This window comes from Bombina bombina, chromosome 6 (genome assembly GCF_027579735.1).
Source record: "Bombina bombina isolate aBomBom1 chromosome 6, aBomBom1.pri, whole genome shotgun sequence".
NCBI classification, from domain to species: domain Eukaryota; kingdom Metazoa; phylum Chordata; class Amphibia; order Anura; family Bombinatoridae; genus Bombina; species Bombina bombina.
This window is the reverse complement of record NC_069504.1, coordinates 471,414,886-471,432,153: the sequence shown is the minus strand read 5'-3', so window position 1 is coordinate 471,432,153 and position 17,268 is coordinate 471,414,886. Positions and strand designations below refer to the sequence as shown.

At 35.0% G+C, this 17,268-nt stretch overlaps 1 protein-coding gene across 1 annotated transcript in view; it reads left to right on the top strand.

Moving 5' to 3' along the window:
- Positions 1-3,093: 3,093 nt before the first annotated feature.
- TSPAN3 (tetraspanin 3) overlaps positions 3,094-17,268 on the top strand; it is a 114,865-nt gene continuing 100,690 nt past the window's right edge. Inside the window, exon 1 of the mRNA XM_053717261.1 lies at positions 3,094-3,231. Within this exon, the coding sequence (XP_053573236.1) occupies positions 3,169-3,231 (63 nt within the window). The 5' untranslated portion in view covers positions 3,094-3,168. The remainder of the gene's footprint in view (positions 3,232-17,268) is intronic.

The following is a 17,268-nucleotide window of genomic DNA, read 5'->3' as shown; positions in this document are numbered from 1 at the left end:
CACAGCAGAGAAGGTAACACAAGTTACAACATGGCAGCTCCCAGTGTTTTATAGACACTAAAACTTTACACTTATTTTGTCACTTTTTAAACAACTAATGAAACTTTAAAAAATACATCTACATGTTAGTCATGGACAAATCTTTTCTTTGAATGCATCATTCTATCTAGCATGTATTTAGTGTTTAATGTCCCTTTAATGGCAATGATTTGCCTTGTTGTCTGCCAACTCAAACTTATTTGGCTTCTCCAGATAAGGCGAGTGATGGGTGCAGTTTATCTATTGAAAACTAACTGCAGTAAACAGAATTTTATTTTGTTAAACAAATGTTTACACTTGGCTATGTTATTCTGTAAAACAGTAACATAAATGTCTTGTAATTACAAGGTGTCTACTAGGGCTGCACAATTAATCGCATATGCGGTTTAAAACCGCGATTAATAGGCGCGATTTAAAAACCACGAGAGTATGTGATTTTTTGCTCAAAAAACCTTCAGATGTGGCTATACTGCATTGATTTGTATGTGATTTCTTGCAAACCAGCTCCATCTAATTGTTGCTTTTAGCACACATTTGTGAAATGGCTGTTTTACTTTCACTTTCTGTTTGTGATCTCAGTAGCAGCCAATCAATCTATAGAAGTCTAAAAGCAGAGCACTGCAGAAGACTGAAGAGGAGGGGAAAGCCACTTACTTATATTTCCCCCTAGGGACGTCTGCAGCCTAAAACTTAGGGTATGTAATCATTATGGAACCTCCCACACCATCTCCTGCTCTCTGAGAAATGGCTCAAATACATAGCAGATGCAGTTAACCCTACGGCTGCCAAAAAGGCTAAAACTGCAGTCCCCTCTGCTAGATAGCTGCTGGGTTAACTGCATCTACAATGTATTTGATATCAGCAAGGCACAGCTATATGCCTGTATTGGATTCCTGGACAGGAGCAGGGCTCATTTTCACTCAAGATAAAATGTTTAAAAAAATAAAAAATAAATATATATATATACACACACATAAACATATATGTGTGTGTAACTGTGAATGTGTTTGTATATATATATATATATATATATATATATATATATATATATATATATACACACACATATATGTATATGTGTGTATATGTATATATATATATATATATATATATAATGTGTAGAAGTAATCAAAAGAGAGCACTCACCGTGTGAAAAGTCCAAATTTATTTAAGCATATGTAAACGTTTTCGGGGAGTGACCTCGTCCTCAGACAAGTGACAAAACAAAAAGTTTTGTCACTTATCTGAGGACGGGGTCACTTCCCGAAAACGTTTACATATGCTTAAATAGTTTTGGACTTTTTCACACGGTGAGTGCTCTCTTTTGATTACTTCTATGGATATATCTGGGATGCACCCCGGATTACAAGTATAAGTGAGTGCTGGACTCTTGCTTCTCTCTCTCTCTCTCTCTCTCTATATATATATATATATATATATATATATGTGTGTGTGTGTATAATATATATAGAGTATATATATATATATTGTGTGTGTGTGTATATATATATATATATATATATATATATATACACACATATGTGGTTTATATTTTTATGCTCCCAGAGTGTATTGGACATTAAGAAACATGTACATTAAGATTCTGTAGTCTTAAATAAAAAAAAAATATTGAAAAATTAAGGTGTTATAGTCATTTATCTTTTGGGTCCAAAATCGCGATTTTCATTTTTGCCCTTATCGCCCCGCCCTAGTGTCTACTGTCCCTTTAAGTTCTAACAAAACTCCCATAATCCTGAGTTTCCAGTGCTTATATGTTGGGAATAGATTATTAAAATGACATGAACTGTTTTGGTCTAGAAATATCTACAGAGCTATGACTGAGCCTCAGGATCATGTCATGTGATTACCTCTGGGGTTACCAGCCATACTAATTAGCATATGTAATTGTGCAATGTAGCTAAGAAACTACAGGTGCTAGGTCTTTTATTATGTAACAGACCCCATATTTAGAAGCCTTTATGTCTGTAAACATTTTATTATAATTATAGTTGATCTGAATCATACAAATAGGATGTCCAGTATTTTAGCAGGCTCTCCAGTACAATCTGTACTAAAATACTGGACACTTAAAGACATCTGTCAGCTAAATGTAAAGGGGCCTTCTAGGCCTTTATCCATTAGAAATATGGCTAAAAAAAAAACCATGGGGTGTTCAATCATTGCTGGGTGTTTACTTCTGGCAGCCAAGGGGGTCACATTCAACCAAGAGGTGAAAAATATATGTGGTGGGATCAAGGGTCGAGCTTTTGTGGGGACATTGTGTGAACCCAGCTACGTCCCGTGCCCAGTCACCTATATGTCGTCCGGTATTTATATGGCGCATAGCTGGCAACCCTAGACACACATGAACTAGACACACATGAACAAAGCAAATTTAATGATAAAAGTAAAATGGAAAGTTGTTTAAAATTGCATGCCCTATATTAATCATGAAAGTTTAATTTTGACTAGAATGTCTCTTCCAATGTACTCAGAGTTAATTAAAATGGGTACAATCTGCGTTTAGCTTCTAAATCATTTTTAAGTATATGGAGAGAACAGCACCACAAAATATGGTTCCCCTTTTTGTTAGTTGAGACACAAACACTGTAGTATTCTTGGTAGCCCTCATTTAAACCCCTCCATACCATTTTTTAAAGTAAAATAATGCTATAAGGCCGAGAAAATAATTTAGAACGCTAAACTCAGATATTACCTTACTTTTTTTTCAAACTCTTCAGCATCACATGTTTTTAAACATTCCAACTCTTAAAACAATCGGAGACAATTGTCAATAGTATGAGCAGTACACCATAAACAATTCGTAATTAATTATTTCCTGGATTGTAAATAAGACTACACCCCATTTACGCATTAGTCAAAAAAGGAATTGTGTGAATATGTAATAGTTTCACCTTCAGTAAATATCAAAGAAAATACATAAAGTATGAAAGAATTCATAACAAATGCCGCTGCCCTAATCTAAAATGTTTGCCAAAAGGCACGTCAGCTGACTTGCAAGGCTCAAGGCGCATACGTGACGTAGATGGTAGGTTGTGCTAGTTGCCGTGGGATCCAGTGGGCCGGGAGCTGCGTCACACAGCGGGCCTCCATATTAAAAACGGAGAGATGGGGCAGTGCGGGGTGATCTCCTCTAAGACCGTTTTGGTTTTTCTTAACCTAATTTTTTGGGTGAGTTGTGTAATTAAAGTATTTCTTATGGATACATGCAGCTCTGTAGCTGGTAAGGGTTTGATCGTGCATGTATTCTTAGAGATATCATTGTCAGTCGGGGCATCTTTTTTGCCTGCCCCAAGGCTGATTGTTGCTTCGCTTTCCTCTAGGCTTGGTGCTGTGATTTTGCTCTTCTTCGAAGTGGCTTTCATGATAATTAAAGACACACTTATAAAGGGATCAATTACAATACATACTGCATACTTCTGTATCTGTTAACCTCTGTGTATAAAATATACTTTCAATTTTCCACATCATCGTTGAGATGTCTGCTAATATATAGCTTATTGGAGATGTCTTCTGGTGACCCAGTTTGTTCTATATACTATCCTCGAAATAGAGGATGGATTTCATTTAAATGCTCAATAATTGCAAATACACTGATTTAAAGGGACATGAAACATCGAGATCTTCTTTAATGACTCATAGCATACAATTTTAAACTTTCTAATATACTTCTGTTAGCTAATTTGTTTTGTTCTTTTGGTATTATTTGTTGAAAAACATATATAGGAAGGCTTGTGAGCAGGGAGCTAGCTAGCTGCTGATTGGAGACTGCACATATATACCTGTCTTTGTTAGCTTACCAATATGTTCAGCACTGCTGCTCCTTCAATAATGGATACAAAGAGAATTAAACAAAATTGATTTAAGAAGTAAATTGAAAGTTGTTTATAATAACATGCTACATCTGGATCATGAAAGATAAATTTTGGGTTTCATGTCCTTTTAAGTTACTTTAACATAATGTACTGCACAGAGAGAGTTAAATAGAATTAGTTTTTCATAGTCTAGATGATATTTAAAGACGCTTATTAATGTATTACTACATTTTTTTAGACACTACTAGAAGAATATATTTACACAAAAAATGAATGACATTCAATTTATTAAAAAAATAATAATTTCACATTTAAATATGTAGTTTAGCTTACTCGTTTCAAGGCCACGTGTCTTCATCAAGTTTATCCAGTCTGTGGCTGAACTACTATAAATAGAACTAATAGCTACAATATATATAAATATAATCTACAAATTAGTATTGGATACATTATACACTATACATAATCCAGTATATTAAAATTATATAAATCATATGCATGCTTTATTTTAGTAAAGGTTTATAATACACTAGTGTATATTCAAATTGGTGAAGAACAAAACTTCAGTTTTTTTTTTTTTTAGTTTCTATAAGAATGTAAACTGAAAATAAATAATTTAAAGAATTTGCAGGAACCAGTGAAGATACTGAAGGGTCAGTCACACTTTTAAAGTCCCTTCAACATGTTTGTCAAGTCCTGATGTGGGTAAATAATTATTTTTTTTACTAGTACCAAGCCCAGTTTTCAACAATCATTTGAACAATAATAAAACAATGTTATATAATATTACAATACAATATAGAGAGAAAACCATATACAGGTATACATTTATTAAGTGAAGTTTATTTATCAAACTTGTAGGGAATTTGGGGATGGCCAAAACTTTCTGGCTCCTAAATCTATGTCCTGGCTCCTAGATTTTGAACAAATGTGTTGAGCCCTGTTTTTATTGTAATAAATATTTTATTTTATATTGTATTGTAACAATTATACATTTATATGTAAACATTTTGTTTAATTGCATATTGTTGGAAAATATGTTCTAATTGTAGTGTCTTGATACTATTGTAAGGACTAGAAGTGGTATGTTATAGTTTGTGCATCAATTCAGTGCACCTTTAAAACTTAATGAATACATAACATGGAAATGGTTCTTTAGCTCATTTTCCATATATAACATACTTAATTTTATACTTCAAGACCATTATTTATAGTATGTGCTGATATTTTTTGTCCTTGAGCTTGGAATTGTGTTTAAGACCGTTTACCATCCTGGACTCAGTATATGGTTACCAGTGTTAATAAATAAAATAAGACCTGGATAAGGCTATGCCTCTCGTATTACCTTTGTCATGGTAGCTTTGCTCGTTCTGTTACATTAAAAGCCTCTCACTTTTCTGTGTAATAGGACATGAATTACAAACAAATTGGGCTCACTCTTAAAATATTTAAAACTGGCTTTAGATGATAGTACAATATGCTTTTATCCAGAATCAAATAATTGACTTACAGATTTAAAAAGTACTTAGTGATGGATTTACCATCTCTAAAAATAAAAGCAACCTTCATTCATCAGTTTTGTAAAAAAAAAACAAAAAAACTGTTGAATAGTTAGCTTTATTTCGCTGTGGCTTCAACGCTAACCTAACCTCCTCTGCCCTCCCGTGGCACAGCTCAGTTTTTTCAATGAGCTGACGTCTCCACCTCTTTGGCATTTTGCCATAGGCTAGCACGGCTATTGGCTTAGGGCAAGCAGGGCTATTGGCTAAGAGGTGAAAACGTCAACTCATAGAAAAAACTGAGCTGTGCCGTGGGCGTCCCGAGTCGCTTAGGTTAGTGCTGCAGCAAACTAAAGGTACGTATTCATCAGCTGGGCAAAAGGGACGATATTGTAATAAAACAGGCGGGGGCTGCATAGTTGTGAAGGTAAGGAATGAATATGTAAAGGAGACGGTTAACAGATACCCAGGTATATAGCGAACTGAGTTACAATCCGACAGAGAAATATGGGTTTGAGTTACGGCACTTGTTGGATGACGGTTTGATGAGGGTGTTCTTTGATCCTGAAACTTTTGACTATTTGATGGTACAGAAGCCGGTTATTCCTATATTCCATCACCTCCCCAAGGTACATAAAACCTTGGAGGAGGTGAAAGGTAGACCGATCGATAGTTTTGGGTATAGGGTCTCTTTTTGAAAACTATCGGGATGGATTGAGTCCCTTCTGCAGCCGATCATCCATTTCTTGCCATCTTACCATTAAGATACCACCCACCTGATGAAAGTCATGGAGGGTGTTGAGTGGGGGAATGATTGTATGTGGATGACGGTGGACGTAGTGGGTATCAGCTATTCCAGATGTGCATGGCATTTAAAGCTGTGAAATATATGCTACAATATTTCAGCAATTATGTGGATCTAATAGAATTTATAGTGGAGGCCCTCTCGTTCCTCCTGACCCACAATTACTTTAAGTTTGAACAAACTTTTTATCTCCAAATACGTGGGACAGTGATGGGGGCCAAATTTGCCCCATCATATGCCAACTTATTCATGGGTTGGTGGGAGCTGTCCCACGTCTTTGGAGATATGAACCCATTCAGAGAAAAAATCAAATCTTACAAGAGATTTATTGATCATTTACTATTCGTTTGGGTAGGAGAAGCTGAAGAAATACAAGACTTTCTGGCCTACCTCAACTCTATCGAGGTGGGCCTGGAATTCACCTCACAGGTTTAAGCTGACACCATGCCATATTTGGATATTAAATTGAAGGGAGACGTATCAAGTGGAAGGATTCTTACCACTCTATATCGGAAGCCCATGTTATCCAACTCTTTGCTTCATGCAAAGAGTAATCATCTTCTTCACATGAGGATTAAATGGAACTGCTCCTTGGAAGAGGACTTCAACAAAGAGAGTGAAGTATTAAAACACAGACAGAGAGAGGTTATTCACAAAAAGTGATTAATAGAGCACATCTGGAGGTCAGTAGATTGGATCGAAACAGCATGTTAAGGGGGGCCGGTAAGATGCCAGTCAATGATTGTCAGGATCTATCCATTGCCTTAACTCCTCCCACACACTCTATAAATCCTAACACACACCTGCAAACAGGTGCTTAGTATTTTGCTACCAGATCCTGTTTGTAGCTGCACTAAGCTCCTCTTGTGAATAACCTTTGAAGCCTCTAAAAGTCTAGTTATTGAATATTACCTGCGAGTGTGGCAGTATCATCTTTCCAGTATAACTTCTGCACTGCATATAACCTAAAAGGACTTATTTATTTATCCTTTGTTGCTACTGTCGACATCCGATGCAACCTGCACATTGCCTACCATCCGCTTGACAAGCAGCAAGTCCCCAAACCCTCTACAAAGAACAAGCTCAGTTACAGCTTACCTGGCGTATGCGCAAGACATACTCTACTACCGTAGTGATCTTTCCAAGTAGTTGCTACCGAGGGAATAGCAAACAGCCGAATACAGAGTGAACTGAACAGCGGAACTAAGCCACGCCCCCTGTGACGTAATAGGTATCGGTCTCGGCTTAACCGCAGCTTGCCACAGCTAACTCCTGCATAATTCTCACTGAATCAATCCTTCAGCTAAACGGTCTGTAATTCAAACAGTGCAAATCTTGCTTGTCTGCATTTCAGTATCACTCACAGCAAAGTTGACTCAGTCACTTAATACAATCCTGATTTCAGTTATTAACATTCTAGCCGCAAGGTGCTATTACAAACATTGTAGCATCTAGGTAAGGTGTGATTCAATCTATCATTTACATTGCAAAAGTGAAAACTAAGTAGCTTTCCCTCTGCAGCTGAGTATCCACTTACAAACCAAGTAAACAAGCTACATACCTTACAATGATGGAAGAGGTTATGATGTACTCAGACCAACGTTAGTCACCACTTACAGTTTGAAACGAAAAAGAAAAGTGTTGCGCAAAAAATAACTTGCAGCCTATCCTAGGAAACCCTTCCACAATGAGAACCAAAATGAATAATAAAAAGAAAAAAAGGAAGGCGCTAAATGCGGAGTGTAAAAAAGAGAAATACAATGTGCCTTTCAAATGGTGTGTGTCTTTAAATACTGTCATGTATCAAGATCATATATAGAAAGGGCTAAAAAAAAAGCCAATAAATTCCTTGTGTGTATTAGTGATTCCTTAGGTGTATATTAGTGAAAAAAGTGCTCTAAATAAATCAATATAGCAATGTCAGTGTCAATGTTGAGAAGATGGTTGAAATATATAAAGAGTAGCAGTACTTCATTTCTATAACATATATTCGAGATTCACATGCAGAGTAGGCAATACAATTGGGAAAATTTAATGCAAGGGTAATATATTGATACATGTGGTATAAAAAGAACACTATATAAGCAATAGCAGAGCCACAAATTACCATGAAGAGAGGCAATAAGAATAGTGCTAAAAGGATACTATTTATTTAAGAACACAAAAAATATATTTGATGGCTTCAACACGAATTCATAGAGCAAATATGGTAATCTAGGGGTAAAATAAAGTGCATTAGAACATGAATAACAAATGTTAAAAATAAGCTAGCATATAAATTCTCACATGCAGACCAAATTACATAAAAAAAAAAAAACGTAGACTATATACATGCATTGGCACAAATGAAAAGTAAAAGATCCAGTATTAGACCACAAATGGGACGTCTCCCATAAATAACAGAAAAATATAAATATATATAAATGCCACCTTTAAAAATGCCACCTTAAAAATATCCTAGAAAAGTGTGTAACAAGTACACTATAACAAGGGAGGGAAAACAGGGAATTCTTATAGCAATTCCAAGTGCAATAGTCAAAATTATGTCCATGAATAAGGAACAACCGAAACATGTAGGGCAGATTGGACCTTTGGCAAGAAATATCTGCATAATTGTTTTTAAGTTCTGTTGCCTAAAATAAATTTTGCCTAAAACTTTGCTGGAAAGAGAATAAAGAAGAAAAGTGCTTTTAAAGGATCGCTGGGTACTTTCTTTTTTTTTTTTGCTACATTACGTATTCATCAGTTTTTGTTTTTTTTGATGAATGAAGGTTGCCTTTAGTGATGGTAAATACTAGCGTTTTTGTTTTTAAATGCTAGAATTTACCATCACTTTAACCCCTTAAGGACTGGGCATTTCTGTATAAGTCTTCTCCAAAAGACCAGAGGATTTTTGCCATCACTACATTTAAACGGAAATAGAGCCTTTTTTTATTTACCTATCAAAAAATAAATATATATATATGAAAAGCTGAATGCCCTTTTCAGGGCAATGGGTAGATTAGGGTTAGTTTTTTTTTTTATTTTGGTGGGTTGTTTGTTTTTCTTAATCCTTTGTACGGGCGGTTAGTGTGTGTTTTTTTTTTTTTTTTTTTTTTTTTTTATACTGCTCCTTTTGCCTTTGCTGCATCTTTCACTACCCTACCATTTTCGGAATCCACCTGGATGCAGCTTTGTTGCATCCAGGTGAATTCTTTTGGCTCCGCGCGCATCCAACATTCTGTTGACTGCCTCGCGCTGCCAACATTCCTTTTGAGGATGCGTGCACAACTGCCGATGGCGACAGACATTACAAACGCAATTATAGTATAGATACTTTTAATCTCTGTGATTACCTTGTATCTAAGCCTCTTATGACAGCCCCCTGATTACATACATGACTTTTTTTATTTATTATCTATTGACTTGCATTTTAGCCAATTAGTGCTGTCTTGCACAACTCCACGGGAGAGAACACAATGTTATCTATGTGGCACAGATCAATTTGCAGTCTCTTGTTCTGAAAAGCTAATAAAGCATGTGATAAGAGGCTGTTTTTAGTGGCTTAGAAACAGGCAGAAATTTAGAGGTTTAAAGGTTATAAAGTATTTTAATATAATAATGTTGGTTGTGCAAAGCTGGGGGAATGGGTAATAAAGGCCTTGATGTATCTTTTTAAACAATAGCAATTTTGGTGTAGACTGTCCCTTTAATATGTATCTTTCTATTTTATTAACTGTACATAAGTGCAAAAACAAAAAAAGCTATACTATGTTAGAGATCATCAATGCACTAATGAGACCTAGCTGAAGACATCTGGTGAGCCAGTAACGAGAGCTCCCAGTAATGCTTTGCATGCTTTATATGAATCATGAATGTTTAATTTTGAACTTTCGTGTTCCTTTAAAGGGTTCAACTAAAAAAGAAAAACGTGCTGATTCATGACATTTTAATCAAATTCCATTTTCTTACTATGCAAAGTGGTTAAAGAGCAAAATCCCCTAACCCACTATTATTGTGAGCCATTGGGGTGTTGGCATATGCTTTAATCACCATTGTCTGAAGCTCCTTTTAAACACACTGTAAGAAATGGGTATTCATTTAAAAATGTTTTTTATAATACAGACATAAAGTTTATATACTGTCCTAGACTTTTTTTTTTTTTTTTTAGGAATGTGAAGCCCAACATTTTTTTTCTTTCATGATTCCTATAGAGCACACTTTTTTTATTTTTTTATTTAACTTTATTCTATTATTAATTTCTTTGTTTTCTTGGTATCCTTTGTTGAAAAGCAGACACAAGCTTAGGAGCCAGCCCTTTTTATGAAGCACTATATGGCAGCAGTTTTTCAAGAATGTTATCCATTTGCACGAGGACTAGGGTGCAGCACTTTTTCCTGCCATGTAGTGCTCCAGGCACCTACCTAGGTATATATCTTCAACAAAGAATACCAAAAGGACAAATCAGATTTGATAAGAGAAGTAAAATTGGAAACTTTTTTTATTTTTTTATTGTATTGTTTGTCTGAATCACACTATTTTTTTTGGGGGTTTCAGATGCCATTGATTGCTTCTTTTAAACGGGTTGGCAAATGTGTTAAACATAAAGGGAACTAAATATTAAATGCATGGAAGAGAGAATGAGGAATTCAGAGTAAGTAGACAATGTGTAGCTATATTAAAATCTAAGAGATCACTCAATGCAGTATAAGTGCAAAATAAACACAATGCTTTAACACCTACTGTGAATTTCACATAAGCAGTAGTATACCCTGTGAGCTTGTGCACATGCTCAGTAGGATCTTGTTCCCTAGAAACGGACTATCAAAAGATGTAAATTGGAAAGTGTCTTAAAACTGCATGCTCTTTCTGAATCATAGTAGTTTGTTTTGACTTGAGTGTCCCTTTAAAGTAATTAAAGAATTAATTCTAAAGTATTAGCATCCTGGGTGCTGACATGTTGTAAAACTAGGTTTATTTATGTCATTGTCTCTGCTGAGGCTCATTATGGACAGCTATAAATGAGTCACAAACGAATGAGTAAATAATGGCTTTGTGAAATATAGCAGCGTTGTGATGTTGGAGCTGAAGCACATAGTGTTCAGAGGTCTGGAAGATAAATTCAATAAGCACAGTGAGGTAGTTAAAGGGACAATCTAGTCAAAATTTTAACTTTCAGATTCAGACAAGGCATGCAATTTTAAATCACAAATTTGCTTTGTTCACTCTGTATTCTTTGTTAAAAGCTAAACCTAGGTAGGCTCATATGTTAATTTTTAAGACCTTGAACGCCGCCTCTAATCTAAGTGTGTTTTGACAGTTTTTCACAGCTAGACAGCACTAGTTCATGTGTGCGAGATATGTATGTATATTGTGCTCACTCTCTTGTGGAGTTATTTATTAGTCGGCACTGATTAAAGGGACACTGAACCCAATTTTTTTCTTTCATGATTCAGATAGATACAAAAAAACAACATATATAATACAGAGTGTAAGATGGAAATAACACTTTGAATAAAAACCAAGAACTGATACTCTCCTTTTAGGTAAGACCGCAGCCTTCTTACAGTGTCTCCTCTCTGACTGTCTTTAACGAATGGCAATAGGAAAATAGATGGCGCAGGTCTGTAGAATAATTTTTCTCTAATTGAAGAGAAAAGAAGGGCTTGAGGTGTATATAAAAAAACAGTGGATATAAGTGCAGTATACTCACTCATAAGTTGTGGGAGTTCAGCTGCGGTGTAGTATGCTTCCAGGTAATGAAGTTCCCCGGAGTAAATGCAGGGTTTCAAGGTCTGATAAATGCCTATTATAGGGCTGCAGATAAATGAAGACTCAAATGACCAAATGTTATTCAGTAAATAATGGAAAACAAAGTAGTAACTTACTCCATATAACGTAGAATCCGGCTTGTCACATAAAAGAAGGGTATCAATAATCTTCCAACTTTGGTAAAAAGATGTTTTATTAGCTCAACGCGTTTCAACTTTTAACAAGTCTTTATCAAGAGCAAGATAAAAATAATAAAAACAAGTAGCGTTATATGGAGTAAGTTACTACTTTGTTTTCCTTTTATTTACTGGATAACATTTGGTCATTTGAGTCTAAATTTATCTGCAGCCCTATAATAGGCATTTATCAGACCTTGAAACCCTGCATTTACTCCGGGGAACTACATTACCTGGAAGCATACTACACCGCAGCTGAACTCCCACAACTTATGGAGTGAGTATACTGCACTTATATCCACTGGTTTTTATATACACCTCAAGCCCTTCTTTTCTCTTCAATTAGAGAAAAATTATTCTACAGACCTGCGCCATCTATTTTCCTATTGCCATGATTCAGATAGAGCATAAAATGTTAAGCAACTTTCTAATTTACTCCTATTATCAAATTTTCTTTATTCTCTTGGTATCTTTATTTGAAATGCAAGAATGTAAGTTTAGATGTCGGCCCATTTTTGGTGAACAACCTGGGTTGTCCTTGCTGATTGGTGGATAAATTTGTCCGCCAATAAAAGCGTGCTGTCCAAAGGTCTGAACCAAAAAAAAGCTTAGATGCCTTCTTTTTTAAATAAAGATAGCAAGAGAACGAAGAAAAATTGATAATAGGAGTAAATTTGAAAGTTGCTTAAAAAAATGGCATGCTCTATCTAATATGAAAGAAAAAAAATTTGGGTTCAGTGTCCCTTTAACTAAAATGCAAGTCTGTCAAAATAAGTCTGCAGAAGCTTAGATACAAGGTAGTCACAGAGGTAAAAAGTATATTAAAATTATTGTGTTGGTTATGCAATACTGGGGAATGGGTAATAAAGGGATTATCTTTTTAAGCAGTAACAATTCTGGAGTAGACTTGTCTCTTTAAACACTTTTCCAGTTTTAGGTATATTTCTGCAAGTGACAGTCTGAATTGCTTGTTGTAAAGGGATGCAATAATTAAAGTGAAGATCAATATTAATTAATTCGTGCCTGATTTTTAATAATCCTGTTGAAAACAAGGGCACTTTAATTCATCAAAATTGACATTTCACTTGTTTTCTTCAAAAACGTACCTTTTTTATTCTGGCAGCCGCTCCATCGATTCCCACGGCCGTCGGAAGCCTCTGCAGACATCAGAAATGACGAATCTGGCTTCCTCCAATCACGGCTTCCCCCCCCCCCCCAGGGGGGAATCTTGGCCTGATGCAACACCGTGATTGGAGGAAGCTGGATTTGTCATTTTGGACCCGCAAAGATGGCTTGCGACGGGCGGAGGAAGTGCTGGAGCAGCTGCCAGGATTAAAAGGTAAGTTTTTGAAGAAAACGAGTGAAATGTCAATTTTGATGAATTTAAAGTGCCCTTGTTTTTTAATAGGATTATTAAAAACCGGGCACTAATTCATCAAAATTGACCTTCACTTTAAAGGACCTCTAAACACAGTAGAATAATCAATAAATGGGAAAGGCAAAAGCACTTAGTTTGAATCTCACATTAGCAGATTTATTTATTTTTTTCTGACAAATTTCAAAGTTTTATTTTACTTCCCGCTGCATCATGTGACATCCTCAACCAATCACAAAATGCATATATTCTGTGAATCATGCACATGCTCAGTCGGGGCTGGTGTGTCAAAGTGTTTTCATAAAAAGATTGTGCATATTTAGTTAATGGATCTGAAATGCAAAGCTGTTTTAAAATAGTGTTCTCTATCTGAATCATAAAAGTTTCATTTTGACTTCAGCAGTCCTTTTAACAAAATTATGCACGCAATCATGTCAACCTACTTTTGAGTGTGCATAGTTATCAGAGTTCCACAACCATCAAGGCACAATTTACTTTATACTAACTTTATGACAGTGACTAGCCTTGTTGTCTGTGGACTAAAGACCAGATTGGCTCCTCCAAATGAGGCAAATGGTGGGTGCAGTTTAGCTATTGAAAAATAATTGCAGTAAAAAGGATGTTTGTTTTAAAAACAGAAATTATGTTTACTATCCCTTTTAAATTGCAAGTGAAGAGAACAAATGATAAACTTATTTAACAAATGAAAGTATATTAAAGGAATAGTCTAGTAAAAATAAGACTCATGATTCAGAGAGCATGCAATTTTAAGCAACTTTCTAATTTACTCCTATTAAATTTTTCTTTGTTCTTTTGGTATCTTTACTTAAAGGGTCACTGAACCCAATTTTTTTCTTTTGTGTTTCAGATAGAGCATGAAGTTTTAAGCAACTTTCTAATTTACTCCTATTATCAAATTTTTTTCATTCTCTCGTTATCTTTATTTGAAATGCAAGAATGAAAGTTTAGATGCCGGCCCATTTTTGGTGAACAACCTGGGTTGTCCTTGCTGATTGATGGATACATTCACCCACCAATAAAAAAGTGCTGTCCAGAGGTCTGAACCAAAAAAAATCTTAGATGCCTTCTTTTTCAAATAAAGATAGCAAGAGAACGAAGAAAAATTGATAATAGGAGTAAATTAGAAAGTTGCCTAAAATTGCATGCTCTATCTGAATCGCGAAAGAAAATAATTGGGTTCAGTGTCCCTTTTAAAAAAGCTGAAATGAAATCTTAGGAGCCGGCCTATTTTTGGTTCAGAACCTGGGTAGCACTTGCTGATTGGTGGCTAAATGTAGCCATCTAATCAGCAAGCGCTACCCAGGTGCTGAACCAAAAATGGGCGGCCCTTAAGCTTATACTCCAGATTTTTTAAATAAAGATACCATGAAAAATTGTTAATAGGAGTAAATTTAGAAAGTTGCTTAACATAGCATGCTCTATCTGAATCATGACAGTTTAATTTTGACTAGACTATTCCTTTAAGTTGTGTGTGTTAAAGGCATTTTTTTTGGAATCTCAAGGTGTTAAACTAGAGGAAATATTGAGAAATTAGAAAAGTGCATTTTTATAATATGAAAAGTTGGTAGTCAGACGTAAAATTCTTGGGAGTTTTGTCAATGCCTACCTTAAATAATTTGGCTTGTTTTTAAATGGACATGAGCAATATTAATTTATATAATTGAACGGTAAATAGAAAAAAACAAGGCTCTATTTACATTTTAAATGGAGTGATAGCAATAATACTAAAAGTTTTCTGGTATTTCGGGCAAGTTCTTCTTTGAAAGCCCCGGTAGTGAGAGGGTTAATATTTTTTGCAAAACAGAAATAGTTATTGGAAGACATGAACATTTTTTCTGGCTTTCAAGTAACTGTAAATGTTAAACCTCCTTGCAGCATTTATACAACACAAGATTATAATCATAATAGTAGGTGTAACTGTTTGTTGGCAAGCTAATTTCCGTTTGTTCACTGAAAGAGGATGTAAGTAGATCCTGTTAGTCCGCACACAGCTTGCATCAAGGTATTTATTTTTATTTGCTTTATTACTATCCAGCTGTGAACCTTGTTCTCTAGCATTTTTAGAGCTGTGTTTCTTGCACCCAGAACTCAAGCAGCATTGTTGGCCCACCAGTATGTAAAGGGTCTGTAAACACCTTGCGACTTTTATATAAAATGTTGTGTAATGAAATAACTTTGCAACACACTTATTATTTATTTTTCCCACTTGTAATGTAGCTCTGAAAATTGAGGTTTTCTATCTCTCAGAACTTGCTATGCACCCTGCTGATTTCCCAAGGCTAACCCCGCTACATATTCCCCAAATTGGCTTTAGCAGATAACTGTGAAACAAATCATTTGTCCACAGTCACCATGGCTAGCTTTTGTTGTCTGTGGACAAAAGCCCAGATTCACTCCTCCAAATAAAGCAAATGCTGGGTGGAGATTTGATAATTGGGAGAAACAATTTCAATAAAAAGGATGTTTATTTAAAACGTTTAGACTTGGCTGACATGTCATTCTATAGGAACATAACAAAGCGTCTTGAGTTTACGGTCTCTTTAAGAGTATCTTCCCTTTTTTCTTATTTTAAGAGGGTGTTTTTTTAATAAGGCATTGACTTCACCATAATTGTCATCAATTTTGATGAGTTTCCAACATGATGGATTTTATTTAAATCTAAATTATTAATCATGGTTTTCTTACAAAAAGACCCTTTCTTTGGTTATTACAATCTCAATATTTACAATCTTAAAGGGACATAAAACCCTTTTTTTTTCTTTCTTTCATGATTTAGATAGAACATCACATTTTAAACGACTTTCTAATTTACTTCTATTATTTTCTTCATTTTCTTGTTATCCTTATTTGAAAAGCAGAAATGTATGCTCAAGAGTCTGCAGCACTATATGGCAGCAGTTTTGCAACAATGTTCTACATTAGCACTAGATGGCAGCACTATTTCCTCTCATGTAGTGCTTCAGGCATGTGCACGCTACCTACCTAGGTATCTCTTCAACAAAGAATAACATACTTAAATAAATTTGATAATAGAAGTAAATTGGAAACTTTTTAAAATTTTTATTTTCTATCTGAATCATGAAAGATTTTTTTGGGAGGTTTAATGTCCCTTTTTAATATTTACAACCACATGAAGTTAAATAACTGTCAGATTAGTTTATAGTTAAGTTATATACACATAGTTTACTAAACAATAATTTCATGTTTTATTTCTATCTCCAATTTAATAGGTTAATCATTCATATTTGGCCAACTTTTCTGCTGTATTATTGAAAGGAGGAAAAAATAATTACCTTAAAGGGACATAAAACAGGTTGAGATCTGTGCATATCCTAAAAGAGCTAATTAATTAAAAATAGATTGCATAAAAAAAATTAAAAAATTGCTGGCAAGTATTTAAAATTTTTTCAAAAATAAGCAAAATGAATTACATAGCTAAGCTGCCTGGAGCAGCCAACTCCACCCCTCTTATCAGTGTTTAGACACAGGCATTGTATTTCAACTGAGTTCACAGCAGATAATCCCTATTCACTTTTGCATTCTACCAAAATCACAATAGATATAGACACAGCCATAGAAGGAAATGTGTGGGGGGAGTTAGAGCTTTACAATTTATAAACTAAAAAGAAAGGGTTAATGGCGAGGCACCGCAGTATAAATTTGCATGTAAAGTAATTAAAGTACATATTATATTTTGTCTCTATCCCAACTTGTTTTATGTCCCTTTAATCTCTTCATGCCATTAGGACTTTCCATGCCGTCTTAA